Source organism: Macaca nemestrina, chromosome 1 (genome assembly GCF_043159975.1).
Source record: "Macaca nemestrina isolate mMacNem1 chromosome 1, mMacNem.hap1, whole genome shotgun sequence".
Lineage (NCBI taxonomy): Eukaryota > Metazoa > Chordata > Mammalia > Primates > Cercopithecidae > Macaca > Macaca nemestrina.
The window spans coordinates 209,400,832-209,421,762 of record NC_092125.1 but is presented as its reverse complement, the minus strand read 5'-3'; the positions used below and the strand labels follow the sequence as shown (position 1 = coordinate 209,421,762).

The window sequence follows — 20,931 nt, the reverse complement described above, 5'->3', positions numbered from 1 at the left end:
TGGTTTTTGTTTTTCCAGCACTTCAAAGATGTAGTTCCATTATTTTCTAGCCTCTAATCGGAAATCAACTGTAATTCTTAAAATTGTTCTTTTACGTAATGCATCTATTTTCTCTGGCTGCTTTTACTATTTTTTTAAAAAATTATTTAATTTATGGCCGGGCAAGGTAGCTCATGCCTGTAATCCTAGCACTTTGGGAGCCCAAGGCAGGTGGATCACCTGAGATCAGGAGTTTGAGACCAGCCTAGCCGACATGATGAAACCCCATCTCTACTAAAAATACAAAAAATCAGCGGGGTGTGGTGGCGGGCACCTGTAATCCCAGCCACTCTGGAGGCCAAGGCAGGAGAATGGCTTGAACCTGGGAAACGGAGGTTGCAGTGAGTCAAGATCGCGCCTTTGCACTCCAGCCTGGGCAACAAAAGCAAAACTCCATCTCAAAAAAGAAAAAAAAAGAAAAAAAAAAAAAAAAGAAGAAGAAGAAAGGGAAAAAGAGAAAGAGAGAGAACAAATTTATTTATTTATTTATTTATTTATTTATTTATTTTTATTTATTTTTTTTTTTGAGATGGAGTCTCGCTCTGTCGCCCAGGCTGGAGTGCAGTGGCCGGATCTTGGCTCACTGCAAGCTCCGCCTCCCGGGTTTACGCCATTCTCCTGCCTCAGCCTCCTGAGTAGCTGGGACTACAGGCGCCCGCCACCGCGCCCGGCTAGATTTTTTGTATTTTTTTAGTAGAGACGGGGTTTCACCGTGTTAGCCAGGATGGTCTCGATCTCCTGACCTCGTGATCCGCCTGTCTCGGCCTCCCAAAGTGCTGGGATTACAGGCTTGAGCCACCGCGCCCAGCCTTATTTATTTATTTTTAAGACAGGGTCTCACTCTGTCACTCAGGCTGGAGTGTGCAGTGGTGCAATCTTGGCTCACTGCAGCCTTGAGCTCGTGGGCTGAAGCCTCATCCTCCCCCCTCAGCCTCCTGAATAGCTAGGATTACAGGTATGCATCGCCATGTCCGGCTAATTATTTTGTATCTTTTGTAGATATAGGGTTTCACCATGTTACCCAGGCTGGTCTAGATCTCTTGGCTCAAGGGATCTGCCCTCATTGGCCTCCCAAAGTGCTGGGATTAGAGGCGTGAGCCAACGCTTTCAATGATTTATCTTTATCTTTGGTTTTCAAGTTTGTCAATTATGTGCCCAGCGTGGTTTTCTTTTTTTTTCCTTTGTTCTTTTTCTCTTTTGAGACAGGGTCTCTGTTGCCCAGTGGTGTGAACTTGGCTTACTGCAGCTTCAACCTCCCGGTCTCCAGCAATTCTCCCACCACAGCCTCCTGAGAGCTAGGACTACAAGAGCACGCAACGACTCCTGGCTAATTTTTGTTTATTTTTTGTAGAGACTAATTCCCACTATGGTGTCCAGGCTGGTTTCAAACTCTTTGGCTCAGGCGATTTTTCTACCCTGGCCTCCCAAAGTGCTAGGGTTACAGAAGTAAGCCACCATGTTCAGTCTGGTTTTCTTTATATTTATCTTCCTGAAGGCTTGTTGCAATTCCTGAATCTTTGGGTACTGTTTTTAAATCAAATTTTGAAAATTTTTGGCTAGTATTTCTTCAAAAAATCATTGCCCTCTTATTTCTTTTTTTTTCTTTTTTTTTTTTTTTTAGACGGAGTTTTGCTCTTGTTGCCCAGGCTGGAGTGCAATGGTGCAATCTTGGCTCACCGCAACCTCCGCCTCCCGGGTTCAAGCGATTCTCCTGCCTCAGCCTCCCAAGTCGCTGGGATTACAGGCATGTACTGCATGCCCAGCTAAGTTTGCATTTTTAATAGAGATGGAGTTTCTCGATGTTGGTCAGACTGGTCTCGAACTCCTGACCTCAGGTGATCTGCCCCGCCTTGGCCTCCCAAAGTGCTGAGATTATAGGCATGAGCCACCATGCCTGGCCTTTTTTTTTTTTTTTTTTTTTGAGACAAATCTCATTCTGTCACCCAGGCTGGAGGGCGGGGCGAAATCTCGGCTCACTGCAAACTCCGCCTCCCGGGTTCAAGCAATTCTCTGCCTCAGCCTCCTGAGTAGCTGAGATTACAGCATCTGTCACCAAGCCCAGCTAATTTTTGTATTTTTAGTAAAGACAGAGTTTCATCATCTTGGCCAAGCTGGTCTTGAACTCCTGATCTCGTGTTCCACCTGCCACAGCCTCCCAAAGTGCTGGGATTATAGGCATGAGCCACCACACCCGCCTACCCGACCTTGCCCTCTTATTTCTATCCTTTCCTTCTGAGACTCCAATTACTGACATGCCTACCCGAACAAAGCATAAAACCAAGCCTCCACAAGGTGAGATGATCTGACAGTAATTTAACTGCCTGCTAGAATAAAACTCAACATTCTTTAGACATCCAAGTGCAGTGCTTCACATCTTTTATCCCAGCACTTTAGGAGACCAAAGTGGGAGGATTGCTTGAGCCCAGGAGTTCAAGACCAGTCTGGGCCACATAGTAAGACCCCTTCTTATTTTTTTTGAGATGGAGTCTTGCTCTGTCACCCAGGCTGGAGTGCAGTGGTGTGATCTCTGCTCACTGCAACCTCCGCCTCACAGGTTCAAGCAATTCTCTGCCACAGTCTCCCAAGTAGCTGGGATTACAAGCGCCCACCACCGCACCCGGCTAATTTTTTTACTTTTTAAATTTTTTTAGTAGAGATGGGGTTTCACCATCTTGGCCAGGCTGGTCTTGAAATCCTGACCTCGTGATCCATCCGCCTCAGACTCCCAAAGTGCTGGGATTACAGGCGTGAGCCACCGCACCTGGCCATTTTTTTTTTTTGAGATGGAGTCTTGCTGTCTTGCCCAGGCTGGAGTCCAGTGGTGTGAACTTGGCTGACTGCAACCTCTGCCTCCAGAGTTCAAGCAATTCTCATGCCTCAGCCTCCCGAGTAGCTGGGATTACAGGCATATGCCACCACGTCCGGATAATTTTGTATTTTTCGTAGAGATGGGGTTTCTCCATGTTGGCCAGGCTGGTCTTGCACTCCTGACCTAGGTGATCCATCCGCCTCAGCCTCCCAAAGTGCTGGGATTACAAGCATTAGCCACTGCACCTGGTCAGTGAGACTCCTTCTCTACCAAATAAAAATAAAATAAAAACATCTTCAGAGGACAATAACAGGAGCCAGTCTCTACAACACATTATCCATAATGTCAAGTGTATAATGAAATTATCTGATGTTCAACCAAGCAGGGAACTGTGACCTATGATAAAGCAAAACATCAGTCAATAGAAAGAGACCTACAAATGGCCCAGACATTGTCGGCCTCCTGAGTAGCTGGGACTACAGGTGCCTGCCACCATGCCCAGCTAATTTTTTTTTTTTTGAGACAGAGTCTCGCTGTTGCCCAGGCTGGAGTGCAGTGGCACGATCTCAGCTCACTGCAAGCTCCGCCCCCCCGGTTCACGCCATTCTCCTGCCTCAGCCTCCCAAGTAGCTGGGACTACAGGCACCCGCCACAATGCCCGGATAATTTTTTGTATTTTTAGTAGAGATGGGGTTTCACCGTGTTAGCCAGGGTGGTCTCGATCTCCTGACCTCGTGATCTGCCCGCCTCAGCCTCCCAAAGTGCTGGAATTACATGCATGAGCCACCGCACCTGGCCTTTTGTATTTTTAGTAGAGACAGGATTTCACCGTGTTAACCAGGATGGTCTCGATTTCCTGACCTGGTGATCTGCCCGCCTCAGCCTCCCAAAGTGCTGGGATTACAGGCGTGGGCCACCGTGCCCGGCCCTTTTTTTTTTTTTTTTTTTTTTTAGACAGGGTCTCCATCTAGCACCTAGGCTGGAATACAGTGCTGAGATCTTGGCTCACTGAAACCTTCACCTCACAGTTCAAGTGATCCTCCTGACTCAGACTCAGCGTCTTGAATAGCTGGGAGTACAAGGGATGCAAAACTAAACCCAGCAAATTTTTGTATTTTTTGTAGAGATGGGATCTCGCTATGTTGCTCAGGCTGGTCTCAAACTCCTGAGCTCAAGCAACCTTCCCACCTCAGCCTCCCAAAGCGCTGGGATTACAGGCATGAGCCACCGTGCTCAGCCACAAAATACTTTGTTGGTCAGGCGCAGTGGCTCACACCTATAATCCCAACACTTTGGGAGGCTGAGGTGGGAGAATCACTTAAGCCCAGGCATTTGAGACCAGACCTGGCAACATAGTGAGACCTCATCTCTATAAAAAATATAAAAATTAACCAAGTGCGGTGGCATGTGCCCATGGGCCCAGCTACTTGGGAGGCTGAGGCAGGAGAACTGGTTGATCCCAGGAGGTCGAGGGTGCAGTGAGCCATGATGGAGCCACTGCACTCCAGCCTGGGTGACAAAGCAAGACCCTATTTCAAATAAAAAAATAATAATAATGTGATTTTTGAATGTGATTAACATCAGGTTGAATACAACTAAGGAAATAATCAGTGAATTTAAAAACAGATCAATAAACATCACCCCAATGGAGAGAATAAAAGACTGAAAATCAAGAAAAACATAAAAAAATAAAAAACTGGCTAATGTCCAAAAGGCAAAAAATAAAATAAAATAATAAAATAAAAAAAACTTTGAGGTTAATTTTCTATCAAACAAAATTTATTTCCATTCTTATTGGACAACAATTATTTGCATTGCTCTCAATTTCCTACAAGTTAAAATCTACCCTTACAGAATATTTCAATGTAAATAAATCAATGGTAAATGGTAACTGAAATAAAAATACATTCCTCTAAAGAATTGGATAATCCCTGAGTGAGCTTGCTAGGCAATGGCCCTAAGCACTGAAAGGACATGCAATAATTTATTTTTCTCTATTCCCAAATTTTGAATAGTTTTTGTTAACAAGAACTAGGAGAGAAATGTGACCTCTAAGAACTTTCTCTTTCTTTCTTCTCTTCTTTTCTCCCATAAACACTTCTATAGCATTCTTGTGTATACCTTTTCTTGTCTTTTTTTTTTTTTTTAGACTGAGTCTTGCACTGTTACCCAGGCTGAAGTGCAGTGGCACATTCTTGGCTCACTGCAACCTCCGCCTCCCAGGTTTAAGAAATTCTCCTGCCCCAGCCTCCCAAGTAGCTGGGACTACAGGCATGCACCACTACACCAAGCTAGTTTTTATATTTTTAGTAGAGATGGGGTTTCACCACTTTGGGCAGGCTGGTCTCAAACTCCTGACCTCAAGTGATCTGCCCATCTCGGCCTCCCAAAGTGCTGGGATTACAGGTGTGAGCCACCGTGCCCAACCATGTATGTACCTTTTCTTCCCTCTCTCTCTTTCTCTCCCTTTCTCAAACACTTCTACAGTATATGTACCAAGCACTATGATAAACATTTTACAAATATAAACTCATTTAATCTTGGTAAAAGAGAAATTGTCCTAAACCTGATCTGAGGCAAAATGTTTTTGTGGGATATAATTCCCAGTTTTTCTCTAGGAAAAAAAAAAATACAATTCTTGAGAAAATGTTTACATTATTTTCTGATGAACTATGATTAAGACTTATTCTGGGTGCCAGGCATGGTGGCTTATGCCTGTAATCCCAGCCCTTTGGGAGGCTGAGGTGGGTGGGTCATTTGAGGCCAGGAGTTCGAGACCAGCCTGGGCAACATGGTAAAACCCCACCTCCACTAAAAATACAAAAAATGTAGCCAGGCGTGGTGGTGCATGCATGTCTGTAGTCCCAGCTACTCAGCAGGCTGAGGCAGGAGAATCTCTTGAACCCGGGAGGCAGAGGTTATAGCGAGCTAAGATCACGTCACTGCACCCTGGCCTGGGCGACAGAGTGAGACTCTGTCTCAAAAAAACAAAACAAAACAAAACAAAACAACAAACTTATATCCAACTGACTTTTTTCTGAAAGGCTGGCTACCACCTGTGAGTATTCTGTTAAGAGCCTAGTAATCTTGAACCAATCCTTTTTTCTTTCTTTATCTCTTCTAGCAATGATTATGTACTCATTTTCTTTTTCTTTAAGAGAACAAATTTATTAATTGGCTTACTAAAATCCTTTTCCCTTGTAACATGATTGTAACAAAACTTTGACACATGCCCATAACTAAAGTGTCTAAAATCTAATTTTCTTAAGCAATTTTCATCGTAACCCAAGAGGTCTAAACATGACTCTACTCTCCTTTCCTACCCAGTTTTTGTGGCTTAGAGCAGAAAACACTTCTCTTGTCCAGGGAGATGGCCTCATAGGCCAGGGGTTTATGACAAACCTCTGGTATATGGCTGGATTAACAAGTGTCAGTCATGAGAATAAAATTAAAAAAAAAAAAAAGCCTTCAGTAACTAACCACAGCAATCACAGAGGACCATCTACCAAGGTAGCAGAATATTCTTAGAGTTTCAGGTGAACTGGAATCACGCTGGTGTGAGAAGGGTTTATAATCAAGGAGAAGTAAACTTGAGTTTTATGGCAAGCTTGATGTCTGAACCTCCTGACTATCACCACCAAAAACGTATCGCAGCTGGGCGTGGTGGCTCACGCCTAAAATCCCTACACTTTGGGAGGTGTAGATGGGTGGAAGGATTGCTCGAGGCCAGGAGTTTGAGATCGGCCTGATCAACATAGCAAGACCTTCTCCTCGCTACAAAAAGAAAAAAAAAAATTAGCCAGGCATGTTGGCACATTTGGCTCATGCCTGTAGTCCCAGCTACTCGGGAGGCTGAGGCAGGAGAATCGCTTGAGCGCAGGAGTTTGAGGTTACAGTGAGTTATAGTTGTGCCATTGCACTCCAGCTTGGGTGACAGAGCAAGAGCCTGTCTCTAAAACTAATACTGATAATAATAGGTGAAGAGTCATTTTTCTCTGTTTTAAGTATCTGGATAATCTGAATAAATCTTGGGTCATTTATGGCCCAGATGTTAGTATCACACATTCAAATAAAAAAAAGTCCAGTAGACAAAAATAGTGAAAAAAAAGAAAAATCCAAAAATCCAATCACATTTTTCAAAAACCAGTGAAGGGGATCCAGTTAATAATCCTTTCTACTTCTGTTCAGTTCCCTGATACCTGTAGCTGCTCTGTTGCCTCTTTCTCTCCAATCTCTTCCCTTTTTAACCCTCTTTTTTTTTCTTTTTGAGACAGGGTTTCACTCTGTCATCCAGAATGGAGTACAGTGGCACAACGGCCACTCACTGCAACCTCTCCCTCCCAGGTTCAAGCAATTCTTGTGCCTCAGCCTCCTGAGTAGCTGGGATTACAGGCATGTGCCACCGTGCCAGCTAATTTTTGTATTTTTAGTAGAGATGGGGTCTCGCTGTATTGCTCAGGCTGGTCTCAAACTCCTGGCCTCATGTGATCCGCCCGCCTCGACCTCCCAAAGTGCTGGGATTACAGGTGTAAGCTACCATGCCCAGCCAACACTCTTTTCTCTTTATTATATAGATTAACCTCCAGCCTCTTGGGGCATTATACAGATTTTTCTCCTTCATCCATTAACCCATCTCTTGAGCTTCCACTAAAACAGCTTTTTTTTTTTAAATTAAAAAACAAACAAACAAACAAACCCAGGCTGGAGTTCAGTGGTAGAATCATAGCTCCCTGCTCACTGCAGCTTCTCACTCCTGGGCTTAAGTGGTCCTCCAGCCTCCAGAGTAGCTGGAAATATAGGCACATGCCACCACACTCAACTAATCTTTTATTTTTTGTAGAGCCAGGGTTTTGCCATGTTGTCCAGGCTGGTCTCAAACTCCTGGGTTCAAGTGAGCCATCCATCTTGGCCTCTCAAAGTGCTGGGATTACAGATATGAGCCAATGAGCCCAGCCAAGGCCACATTATCTTAACCTCTAGGTGAGTGTCTACAATGGTCTATTAGTTGCCTTGTATGTATAGAAGCTCCTCACTCTCTTTCCAGCTGCTGCCTGAGACAGCAGAATGGAAGAATAACAGGCATTCCTGTTGTGGAAGCCAGTGTTATGGAGCTATGAAAGCTCAGCCTTCTTATATTCTATAGTTCGGAGCTTCCTTTCTGTGAATAGTTTCCATAGGGGTGGTGCTGTTCACATCCTTGCTAAGTGCATATTGGCTATATGCATATTAGTGAATATGTTGATTATAGATATGACTGCTGCACATCCTTGTTCTACCACCCCCACTTATCTGGTTGGAGGTTTGACATATAAGCAAATAGCCACAATTTGTCCACTTGATAAGGGGTGATGACCCTCCCTGCAATGTAAGCAACCGTCATGGGCTAGAACTTGGACTTCAATAATTCATGGACTCATAGACTTCATCTTCATACCTATCCAGCCTAAGGGTCTTTATCTATTACCCATGGGTAACTGGACTATAATTCCCCAGGGCCAAAAGAGAAGTCTTGTTCCAAATTCCTATATGCCGAATAGTCTCTAGCCATATTTGGTCTCTAGCCAGCCCTACATTTACAAGACAATGTGTTAAGGACCCTACCTAGCTAGGGAATTTGGGTGTGGGAGGTAAAGAGAAAAAAGGCCACTTAGAGCAACAAGAGCTGTTGATTATTTTTAAATGAAGTCAAGGACGATTTTTAATCACTGACCACTATGGCCACTGCTGTCTAAGTGTTCCTGGGCCTGAAGGTGAAGAAAATTGGCACAGGCCTCACTGGCTTTCCCTTCCTCTCACGTTGTGGGTTTGGGAACAAACTGGGAGGCCGTCACTGGCCAGATGAAAAAAGGCTTGTTTGCTCATTCATCAGGAAGATAAGATCTGTCTACATTCCCTCCTCTAGCCATTTGCTTTAACACCTACATGAATGTCAAGCAATTGGTAATGTGGTCTCAATCCTAAGCAGATGGACCAAACCCTGAAAGTAAGTTCTGTTGTATGTTGCCTGTGTGATTTTACACAACTCACTTTTTCTCACGCCTCACTGTACTCATCTGTAAAATAGGAATAACACCTATGTATTCGTTTGCTAGGGCTGCCATAACAAAGTACCACACGCTGGGTGGCTTAAGCAACACAAGTGCATTTTATCACTGTTCTGGAGGCTGGAAGTCCAAGATCAAGTGTCAGCAGGGTTGTTTTCTTCTGAAGCCTCTAAGGTTGTTTTCTTCTAAGCCAAGGAGTTGGCTTATAGGTGGCCATCTGCTCCCTGTCTTCACTTGGTCTTCCCTCCGTGTGTGTGTCTGTATCTTAATTTCCTCTTATTTTTTTTAATTAATTAATTAATTAATTAATTTTTGAGACAGGGTCTCACTCTGCCACCCAGGCTGGAATGCAATGGCACGATCTTGGCTCACTGCAACCTCCGCCTCCTGAGTTCAACAATTCTCCTGCCGCAGCCTCCCAAGTAGCTGGGATGACAGGTGCCTGCCACCACGCCCAGCTGATTTTTGTGTTTTTAGTAGAGACAGGGTTTCACCATGTTGGCCAGGCTGGTCTAGAACTCCTGACCTCAAGTGACCTGAGCACCTCAGCCTTCCAAAGTGCTGGGATTACAGGCATGAGTCACTGTGCCCAGCCAATTTCCCCTTCTTATGAGGACACTAGTTATATTGGATAAGGACCCACCTAATGGTCTCATTCTAACTTAATTACCTTTTTAAGGACTCTATCTCCAAATACAGTCACATTCCAGGGTATTGGAGGTTAGGACCTCAATTATGAATTTGGAGATGGTGAAGGGGCAGGGCAGGGGTTGAGAGGGGGAGACACTTTGGCCAGGGGTTGGGAGGGGGAGACAATTCAGCCTGTAACAGTCTACTAGGTATTATTGTGAAGATTGAATTAGCTAAAGTGTTTAAAGAATTAATATAAAGCCTGACATAATATGACCCCCCCAAAATGGTAATTATGAAATCCCATATAAAAGAAAAGTACTGCCATCTAAATACACAGAGAACATAGACAGGTACAGGGAATTCCAACCATGGCTCTTCGTTTCCCATCTGATGGATACTGCTCTTATTCTTCCAGCCCTTGTTTTAAAAATATGCAAACATGGGCTGGGCATGGTGGCTCACACCTGTAATCCAGCACTTTGGGAGGCTGAGGCGGGCAGATCACGAGGTCAAGAGATCGAGACCATCCTGGCCAACATGGTGAAACCCAATCTTTAGTAAAACTACAAACATTAGCTGGGTGTGGTGGTGGGTGCATGTAGTCCCAGCTACTTGGGAGGCTGAGGCAGGAGAATTGCTTGAACCTGCGAGGCAGAGGTGGCAGTGACCCGAGATCATGCCACTGCACTCCAGCCTGGCGACAGAGCAAGACTCCATCTAAAAAAATATATATATAAATATATAAATATATATATATATATATATATATATATATATATATATATATATATATATGCAAACACGGCCCGGCATGGTGGTTCATGCCTGTAATCTCAGCACTTTGGGAGGCTGAGGCGGGCGGACCACAGTGTAAGGTCAAAAGTTTGAGATCAGCCTGGCAAACATGGTAAAACTCCGTCTCTACTACAAATACAAAAATTAGCTAAACGTGGTGGCACATGCCTGTAATCCCAACTACTTAGGAGGCTGAAGTCAGAGAATTGCTTGAACCCGGGAGCTGGAGGTTGCAGTGAGCCGAGATCGTGCCACTGCACTCCAGCCTGGGCGACAGTAAGACTCCATCTAAAAAAAAAGAAAAGAAAAGAAATGCAGCCAGCCAGGCACGGTGGCTTATGTCTGTAATCCCAGCACTTTGGGAGGCCGAGACAGGAAGATCACTTGAGGTCAGGAGTTCAAGACCAGCCTGGCCAACATGGTGAAACCCCATCTCTAATAAAAATACAAAAATTAGCCCGGTTTAATGGCGCAGGCCTGTAATCCCAGCTGCTCGAGAGGCTGTGGCAGGAGAATCGCTTGAACCTGGGCGGCGGAGGTTACAGTGAGCCGATATCGCAACACTACACTCCAGCCTGGGTGACAGAGCAAGACTCTGTCTCTTAAAAAAAAAAAAAAAGCAAACATAATACTTGAATATAACATCTGTGGAGGTTTTTCTATGGGATGACAAGCAAAGATGTTATGTTTTTCTCTGATGCCTGTTGCTGTTATTCTGGTAATATTATGAACTCTCCAAGGACTAACTTACACTTCCTTTGTGCCCCTTACTAAGAACACCATGCTAAGCATATAGGAAGGACTCAGTAAAAAACAGCCAATCAAACCACATGCTCTTGTGATAGTTGACTTAGTCTTGTAACAAGTCCTGCCTGATTAGAGGCACATTATCCTGAGAGGGTAGAACGCCATCTAGTGACTCTTGTTATCAGACTAGAAAACTGTGAGATTCAGGAAATCCCAGATTGCTACTCCCATGTCTCATCTATTTGATATTTGCACATGCAAACCCAAATAGAAATCTTATAGTTTGGCAGCTTTATATATTAATGATAAATTCAACTAAGCTTTTATTTCCCTTAATTGCTAAGAGACTTCTGGCCTTCATATAGTTAACCTCAGTGAATCTGATTATTTATAGAATGGAGAAGCAATAAATAAAAGTGTCATGCAATTATCGACAATGGAATAAATATACAGAAGACCAAGAGAAATTCAGAAATCATACAGCATCAATATTGCACTCCAGCCTGGGCAACAAGAGTGAAACTGTGTCTCAAAAAAAAAAAGTTTACTCTTTTATCTCAAAAGTTTATTGTATGATGTAAATCTTCAGCTTTGGCAGAATACTGTTTTAAACGCTCAGCCATTCTGTATTTGACCAAGATGCATTTTTGTTGCACGTCTACTTAGAGCATATTATTTGCCAAATTCTGGTTTGGGTACTGAGAAAAAAGAGAGGAGAGAGACAAAGTCCTTGTCTCCAAACAATTCCTCTTACATACGGAATAGAGTAAAGTGTGTGTGTGTGTGTGTGTGTGTGTGTGTGTGTGTATGATTAGAATATAGTGGAAAATATGCTATGAGACCATAGGTGAAAAATTGAATCCTGTTTTGGAAGGTCTAGACCCAGGGCTTTTGGGAGACTCAGCAACCCCCTAAAAGATAATCAGATGATAAATACTGAGCCCTACCAAGCAGAAATGCTTCCTGGAAGAGGTCATGTCTAAACTAAATCCTAAAGGAAGAATCAGAGCTGGTCAGTTAAAGGGTTAAAGGGTAGAAAGTCAAAGTGGGGAGGGCAAAGAAAGTGCTGGGAAGGAACAGTGGTTTCAGACCAAGGGAACAGAATATGTGCAAAGATCTGAGGGGAGAAAGACAGAAAGAATACATCCATTTTAGATCTGGAAGTATACAAGCTGCTACACTGAAATAGTTTCAACTTACACACTTATTGTGGTAGCCAGCCTCCAAGATGACCCCCAATGACCCTCCCCCTGCTACAGAAGGGCATAATATTGATGTCCTTCTGTAGTCCCTTCCAACACTTAATGGGGGTAACCTGTGTAACCCATAGGATATTATGAAAACTATTGTGCATGACTTCTGAGGTTATGTTACAAAAGACATTGTGGCTTCTGTCTTGTTCTCTTTTGGATCATTTGCTGCCATGTCATGAGGAAACCAAAGAAGCCCTATCATTGTGGGATGGAACTGAGGCCTCTAGCCAATAGCTATATGAGTGAGTCTTCTTGGAAATATATTTTCCAGCCCCAGTTGACTGTAGCCTTGACTATAACCTCTTGAGAAACCCTGAGCCAGTATCACCCAACTAAGCCTCCCCAGATTCCTGATGCACAGCAACGAGAGATAACAAATGTTTATTGTTCTAAGTTACTAAATTTGGGGAGTAATTTGTTATGCGACAATAGATAATATACTCACTAATGTGCTCAAAAATATCTCCTGGAGCAAATGCATCTGTTTCTATTCTTCAGTCATTTTCATCTCAGCTATTGGTTCGATTCCATAGCTTGCTTGGTAAATTTATGCTTATACATTTTTTATACACTTTTGACGTATTTTAGGAAGACTGTTAATCCTGTTGTATCCAGGAAACACAAAAGCAGAGCTGGAAGGAAGAGGCAAACAATGGAAACAAAAGTGAAGATGATAACAAAAACAAGAAAATTACAAAACCCGCCCCGGCCTATGGAATAAATGTTTGGTAGGAGGGATTCCGAAGAACACAGGGAACAAGCAACAAGTGAAACTCCTAAACATCAATATCAATCACCAAGCAATGAGGAAAAGCTGTTGATGAAATGGAACACTCTGAGCCTGTGCCTCGAGGATAGGCACCAAGGTTGGATGCCTATTAGCTTTCTGAGGCTCAGAGTTTGAGGATTCAAAGACCAGACCCAGCAAAAGAGCCACTGGTGGGTTCACTAGAAGTGGCTTCTCGGCACTACGACCTATTTTGGTTTTTTGTTTGTTTTTTGTTTTTGAGACAGGGTCTCAATCTGTCGCCTAGACCGGACTACAGTGTTGTGATCTTGGCTCACCATAATCTCCTACTTCGAGGCTCAAAAGATTCTCCCACCTTAGCCTCCCAAGTAGCTGGGATTACAGACGTGTGCCACCACTGCCTGACTAATTTTTGTATTTTTTAGTACAAATGGGGTTTCACCATGTTGGCCAGCCTGGTCTTGAACTCCTAACCTCAAGTGATCCAACCGCCTCAGCCTCCCAAAGTGCTGGGATCATTGGCGCGAGCCACCGTGCCCAGCCAAGACCTATTCTGATCTGCCCAGCATCAAAGTGAGCAACAGGTGGTGTCTGCAAAAACTTTCACTGCCAAGTAGTTATCCACTGCATCTGCAGGGATCATCAGGGAGGCAGCTCATCGGCCTTAGACGATTTTCCAGTATAGACTCTTACTGATAGAATCAGTGGTTGTAACATTTTAACCAACAGACACTCATTGGAAGAAATGCCTTTGGAAACCGAGCCTTAGACTCTTTTTTAAAAATAGAGGTGGGGCAGTGGGGTTGGGGGTATCTCATTCTGTTGTCCAGGCTGGTCTCAAACCCTTGGCCTGGAGCAATCTTCTTGCCTTGGCCTCCCAAAGTCCTGGGATTACAGGCATGAACCATGATGCCCAGCCTTAGACTCTCATTCATATACTCATTTCAACAAATGTTTATTGAGCTCCAAGGATGGGCAAATCCACACCCTCATACAGCTTTTTTATTTAAAAAAAAAAAAAAAGGGAAGAAGATAGTAAACATATAAACAAAATAGATAACAATCCCAGGCAATGTTAAGTGTTATTAAAAAAAAAAAAAAATAAGGGGCTGGGCACGGTGGCTCATGCCTGTAATCCCAGCATTTTTTGAGAGACTGAGGCAGGTAGATCACGAGGTCAGGAGATCAAGACCATCCTGGCTAACACGGTGAAACCCTGTCTCTACTAAAAATACAAAAAATTAGCCGGGCATGGTGGCGCACGCCTATAGTCCCAGCTGCTTGGGAGGCTGAGGTAGGAGAATCGCTTGAACCTGGGAGGCGGAGGTTGCAGTGAGCCGAGATCATGCCACTGCACTCCAGCCTGGGAGATGGCAAGACTCCGTCTCAAAAAAAAAAAAAAAAAAAAAATAGGACTGGGCACAGTGGTGCATGCTTGTAATCCTAGCATTTTGGGAGGATGAGGCAGACAGATTGCTTGAGCTCAGGATTTCGAGACGAGCCTGGGCAACACAGTGAAACCTCATATCAAAAAGAAAAGAAAAAAATACAAAAATTAACCAGGCATGGTGGTGTGAGCCTGTAGTTCCAGCTATTCGGAAGGTTGAGGTGGCTGTGTTGCTTGAGCCCAGAAAGTGGAGGCTGCAGTGATATCACACCAATGAGCCAAGATCACACCAATGCACTCCAGCCTGGATGACACAGTGGGATCCTGTCTTGAAAGGAAAGGAAAGAGAGGAAAGAGAGAAAGAAAAGAAAAGAAAACGCATGGTGGCTCATGACTCCCAGCACTTTGGGAGGCTGAGGTGGGAGGATCACTTGAGCCCAGGACTTCACAACCAGACTGGGCAACACAGTAAAGCCCCCGTCTCTAAAATACAATTTAAAAATTAGCTGAGTGTGGTGGCACATACCTGTAGTCCCAGCTACTCGGGGTGCTGAAGTAGGAAGATTGCTTGAGCTGGGGAAATCGAGGCTGCAATGACCTGTGACTGCATCACCACACTCCAGCCTGGGTTACAGAGTGACCCTATCTCCAAAAGCAAAGAAAGAAGGAAGAAAAAAAGGTAGGACAGAGTTAGGGGATTGAGGATGTTCTTTTTGGAAGGTTGTTCAGAAAAGGCTTGATGAAGAGGTGCCATATGAATCATCTCTTAGTCATTTTAGGCTTACCAATATATAGATTAAGAAATTGCCATTTGAAACCTAAATCTGTTCATAATCAGACAAGCATCTGTAGTTTATTGTGGCTGCAATTTAGAAGTGTGGGATGAGGAGAGGGAGGCATAAGCTATTAAGAGAGGTGAAAAGGCAAGAGTTGGTTTTAGAGTGTGAGGAAGAGAGAAGAATCATGATAGAAAGAAAGGTGGGCTCATTCATTGAGAATGGGAAACCGTAAGGTTGAAGGCAAGTGGATGAAGATGAATTCAGTTTAGGGCATGTTGAGTTTGAGGTGCCTATGGGACATCCAAGTAAACAGGTGAGAAGGAAGTTGAAAATACATGTCTAGAGCAGACCTGTGCCTGAGATACACAGGTTTGAAATATGAAAGGTAATAAAAACCAAGAGAGGTCAGAGAGGGCACCTTTGTTGAGGGAAAAAATAGTCAATGACAGAACTACCAGAAAAACCAACACTTACAGGATTGACAGCAAACAGACAGAGACAGTGAAGGAAGCCTAAAACAGAATGACTAATCAGAACCATAGAGAATAGTCAGGGAGATGTGGGGTGTTGTGATTTCATAGCTCCCATCTGGTCAAGTGGTTGTTCCGTGGAGGCCTGTCACTTCCCTGTCTTTGGCGGTCTGACAAAGCCTTCATTCACTGAACAAATGTTTACTGCACCCATGCCATGTGTCACTTTTCTAGTGACACATGAATGAACAAAACAGTAAGCCCTGACTTTAGGGCACTTACATTCTAGTGTGGGGAACAGACAATAAACATTAAAAACAGGTTAAACAGCTGGGCGCAGTGGCTCACACCTGTAATCCCAGCACTTTGGGAGGACAAGTCAGGTATTGCTTGAGCTCACGAGTTTGAGACCAGCCTGGGCAACATGGCAAAACCCCATCTCTACAAAAAATACAAAAATTAGCTGGGCATGGTGGTGCGGGCCTGTAGTCCTAGCTACTTCTGAGGCTGAGGTGGGAGGATGGCTTAAGCCCAGGAGGCAGAGGCTGCAGTGAGCCGAGATCACGTGACTGCACTCCAGCCTGGGTGAATGCACATTATAAGGTGATAAAAGCTACGGAAAAAAAATAAGAGTAAAGGGCATCAGGATGTAGAGAGGATATCCGAGCAACTTCCAGCAAGGAAGTCAGGTTAGGCCTCAGTGAGTGACAATTGAGTAAAAACTTTTAAGTTTGCCCAGGCCGGGCATGGTAGCTCACGCCTATAATCCCAGCACTTTGGGAGGCCAAGGCAGGCAGATCACGAGGTCAGGAGTTCCAGACCCGCCTGGCTAACATAGTGAAACCCCATCTCTACTAAAAATAAAAAAAGTAGCCAGACTTGGTGGCGGGTGTCCGTAATCCCAGCTCTCAACTCGGGAGACTGAGGCAGGAGAATTCCTTGAACCCAAGAGGCGGAGGTTGCAGTGAGCTGATATCCTGCCACTGCACTCCAGCCTGGGCAGACACAGCAAGACCCCATCTGCGGGGGGGCGGTGGGGAGGACTTTAAGTTTGCCCAGTAGATATCCGGGAGTAGGTCAGCACGGTGGTTCACGCCTGTAATCCCAGCAGTTTGGAAGGCCAAGGCGGAAGGATTACTGAAGGTCGGGAGTTCGAGAGCAGCCTGGTCAACATGGAGAAACCCCACCTCTACTAAAAATACAATAATTAGCTGGGCGTGGTGGCACGCGCACCGATAGACACAGCTACTAGGGAGGCTGAAGCAGGAGAATCTCTTGAACCTGGGAGGCACAGGTTGTAGTGAGCCGAGATCGCGCCACTGGGCGACAAAGCGAGACTCGGTCTCAAAAAAAAAAAAAAAAAGTTATCTAGAAGTAGAGCATTCTAGATTACATCAACGAAGAAATAACGTGCATCAGGTAGGATTTTGGCTTTTGTTCTAACAGAAATGAGAGGCTGCTGGAGGGTTTTGAGAAAAGGGTCTGATGAAGGTTTTCTAACATAACTACCCTGCTGGCTACATTTAGAATAGATACTGAGTGGCAAAGGTGGAAGCAGGAAGACCAGTAAGGGGGTCAGCGCAGTTCAGGGAAGACACGATGGTGCCTGGAACCACGAGGACAGCAGGGAGGGTTTCTTGATGGTTTGAAAGCCAAGGTAAAGAAAAGGAGTCAAGAGTAACACAGGCTTGCGTCCTACACCAAAGGAAAGCCACTGCGGTCTGCGGGAGCCAGGGAAGACCCTGGCAAGGGCAGGTCGTTTGTTTGTGGTTTTGGTGGAGGGCGAAGGAATCAGGATTTCAGCTTGGGCACGTGCGACGGTCAGGAGAGAAGTCTGAGCTGGAGATGCAAGGATGTCGCCAGCACACAGCTTGGTGTCTCCAGTCACGAGAGCAAACACATACATACTTTCAGGTGGGCTAAGTGCCGCGGAAAAAAAAAGAGAAAAGGAAAGCGTGAGTGTGTATGCGGGCGGGAACGATACAAAAGATGGCCGGAGGAGGCCTTTCTGAGAAAGGGACGCCTGCTTTCCGTCCAAGAAAGAGAAGCGAGAAGGGCGAGAAGCGCTTGCGGAAAAGCTGGCAGAGTGGGGCCGGGCGCGGTGGTTCAGGCCTTAAGTCCCTGCACTTTGGGAAGGCCAGGAGTTCGAGACCAACCTGGGCAACAGAGCGAGACCCCCGTCTCTGCTTTATTAGATAAAATAATTTTCAAAACAATAAGAAAACCTAGCAGTGCACATCCAACCCGAGGCCCTCGCAGCCAGACCAGAGGCACCAGGGCGGCCAGGCGAGGCGCTGCGAGGAAGCTGGTGCTTCTCGGAGTCCATGACCCTGGCCGGGGAGAGCCCCAGGCAGAGCCCGATGACCACGGCTCTCTCGCGGGCGTCCTGCCCCGCGGCGTGGTTACGGGGCCGCCGAAACCGTAACTCATCTACTGGACACTTCCAGCTTCCTCCAAAGGCCGAGCAAGCGGGGCTACAAGGCAGATTTCATGTCTGCTCCCAAGCTCGACCGCTTTACAGCCAATCCTCTCTCGTCTGGTAAACGCGTAAAATCCACACAATCACAACTTTCACAACGAAAGGGAGGGCGCACGCCTCTCGTCCGCACACTGGCCGCCTCGCCCGCGTCATTCTGAGGTAACAGCCTTTCTCTTCAATCGCTGCATGGAACTCCGGCATGCCAGGCCTCTCCCACTACGGGTCGAAGGATGGCTCACGTCACATTGCGCGAACAAGGATGGTCACGCGCCACAAAAGGATTTGTAGGGCGGGGCGACTCGACGGCCCTCCCTTTTGTTCCCATTGGCTGCAGTCGTCAGGTTCGCCTCCTCCACTGCCTACCGGGAAGCCTGGGGCCTGACAGAAGCCCGCCCCCCGTGGCGCTCGTGCGCATGCGTGGCGGGCTCTCGGCGCACTGAGCAGGCGCGGCCTCGTGTCGGCCGGAGGGGGCGGGTGCAACGGCGCGCGCTGCGTCCCGGCGCTCGGCTTTCCCTCCGCCGGTCCCGCCCTCCGTCGCGGCGGCGCGGTGTATCCTGGGATAGGGAGCGATCTCCGAGCGAGGCGGCAAGATGGACGCGGGATTTTTCCGCGTAAGTAGAGGCGCCGGGCGCTGGGGTGAGGCCAGGGGCTTCTCGGTAAGGCCTGGTAGGAGCCCTTAGCTTGGGACAGGGTGGCCAGCGAGGGGAGGCTTCAGAGATCCTAAGGATTCCTCCCAGTGCCGGCGCACACCGCCCCCCCCGCGCTGCGGCGGAGACCGGTGCGCCCCTGCGCAGTCTCCTCCTCCGGAATGGTCCCCTTTACGCGGCGGCGACGGTGGCCGGAAAATGGCGGCGGGAATGGGCTGGGATGGTACCTCGCTGCCCGCCTGCCTGGCGGGGCCTGCAGGCCGAGCGCCGTGCGTGCCGCCGGGTCCTGGGGCCTAGTGGAGCCGGAGGAGGAAGTCCCGAGTGGGAGGCCAAAGGGAAGCCCTGAGGTCACTGGCGGCAGCAGGGCTGGGAGAATATGGTTTGGGGGTACATCTTGGGAGAGCAACTTAGGAGGAGGAGGACAGGAAGCAGCATTCAGCGGCATTTTTTGAAAAAGCGCCCCCGCGCCGCTCCCCAACGTTCTCCCTCCAGGTCCTAAGCCTTCGTGGATGGGCCAGGTCAGGGTTCGCGGGAGCTCCCGCCCAATTTGATATCCCTTCAGGGAGGGGGACGTAGATAACTTGTTGGGACAATGTGAATTTAAGGTTCTGTGAGGGTAGAGGGTGCAACGAAAACTATGCGCGGATATGGAGGCAGGTTATGGAGTGATTCAACTCCTTCCCGCCCTCCACATCGCTCACCACTCGCCACCGTCGTGTTTTTACTTTTGGAGTCCGCTGGCTAAAGGTGACTCTTAACTAGGCTCTGCCAGCGTCGTCTGCTCATCGCCTGCAGGCAGGGAAGTTACTCCGTCGTAGTTGGTTCTCGGGGCCCACACTTTATCAGGGTCGTGCTGTAGCCTGTGTGTCCCACATTCCCCTCCTGTAGGAAATAAGCACTAGGTCAAGATCTAGAAGGGACATGGGACTAGAGTTGAGCACCATGGGTCTCTCCGGGCTTGCAACCTGTTAATGCAGAATGAAACCATATAGAAACTAGTTGGTCTAAGCCAATATCTCCGTTTTCTGAAATACACGTTAGCTCTTTCTTCTCTTGAGAGCATGTAATTTACAGTTTGTGTGTTTTCAAAGGAAAAATTGGAAGAGGGGAAGGCCAGAACTTTAGTAAAAATAACTTTGGACACTCCGAATTGAACATTGAAATCCTTCTTTAATTGGCTTTAAATATGCCAACGAGTTTTTCGTCATGGTAGAATATTATCCCCCAAGCATTTGTTCATGGTAGAATATTATCCCCCAAGCATGGTAGAATATTGTCCCCCAAGAACCAACTGTTCTTAGGCAAACAGTAAGATATTTATTTTGGAATGATAGTTTCAGATTAGCGTATCGAATTTGCAAACTGCTTATGAACTGTCCATTTTGTAATTTCCATCAAAGTATTTTGTAGTAAATATTCAGTATTTTCTGCAGTGCAAGAAGTAGTATTTTGAGACAAGTGAAAGTGTGTTCCGACTTTTGTCAAATATTTTCTGTGGAAAGGAGTTCCAATAAATAAAAGAGTAAGGTGATTGATGAGCAAATTTTAACATGAAGTTTGCTTGTGGCATTGTTAAAGTTCTGGGAGAGGGGCGAGTTTTTAATACACTGCCTACAATTCCTTAAATACAAGAGTTAACTGGATTTAAGATCCAAGTTAAAACATTTTTAGGGTCATTATCTAGTACCCTGCCAACCAGATAAACTATTTCAGTTAGGATAGAAGTTACATCTTCCATTCAATGAACTTCCACATGCCAGATACTTTTCATATGTTATTTCTGGTATGTACACAGCAACCCTGCAAGGTAGATTTCCATACCTCTATTTTGGCAGGTAAGGAAACATCCTCAGAGAGGCTGGGTAACTTGGTTTAAGATCTTATGGCTAAGTAGTGGCAGAGTTTTTACCTTCTCAAACAGAATTTTTTTTGATCGCTTTCCAAAGGACTGTGGCCAACTCAGTGAACCAATCAGTACATTTCAGATGGCACAGCCAGTTATTTCCGTGTTTAATTGGGCCAGTAGGAGTGATAAAATGAAAAGAGTAATTAGTGATCACTTGATGATCTAAGGTAGTATTCGTAAGCTTTCATTTTTCCA

General features: G+C 45.9%; 1 protein-coding gene and 1 long non-coding RNA gene across 24 annotated transcripts in view; one reads left to right on the top strand and one right to left on the bottom strand.

Annotated features, from left to right (window-relative positions):
• Window positions 1-589: 589 nt before the first annotated feature.
• On the bottom strand, window positions 590-18,488 carry LOC105494454 (uncharacterized). Its single transcript, XR_011624726.1, has 4 exons — window positions 17,861-18,488; window positions 14,982-15,097; window positions 12,766-12,952; window positions 590-3,114 (listed from the first exon to the last, which is right to left on the bottom strand). It is a non-coding gene; the product is annotated as an uncharacterized lncRNA (long non-coding RNA).
• Window positions 18,489-18,637: 149 nt separating this feature from the next.
• Window positions 18,638-20,931, top strand: part of LOC105494455 (serine and arginine repetitive matrix 1) — a 30,006-nt gene continuing 27,712 nt past the window's right edge. For 12 of the 23 annotated variants that reach the window (XM_071098501.1, XM_071098498.1, XM_071098497.1 and 9 more), the window contains exon 1: window positions 18,638-18,794. In XM_071098501.1, the coding sequence (XP_070954602.1) occupies window positions 18,774-18,794 (21 nt within the window). In that variant the 5' untranslated portion in view covers window positions 18,638-18,773. The remainder of the gene's footprint in view (window positions 18,795-20,931) is intronic. The other 11 variants (XM_071098545.1, XM_071098543.1, XM_071098530.1 and 8 more) reach the window with 1 other exon arrangement.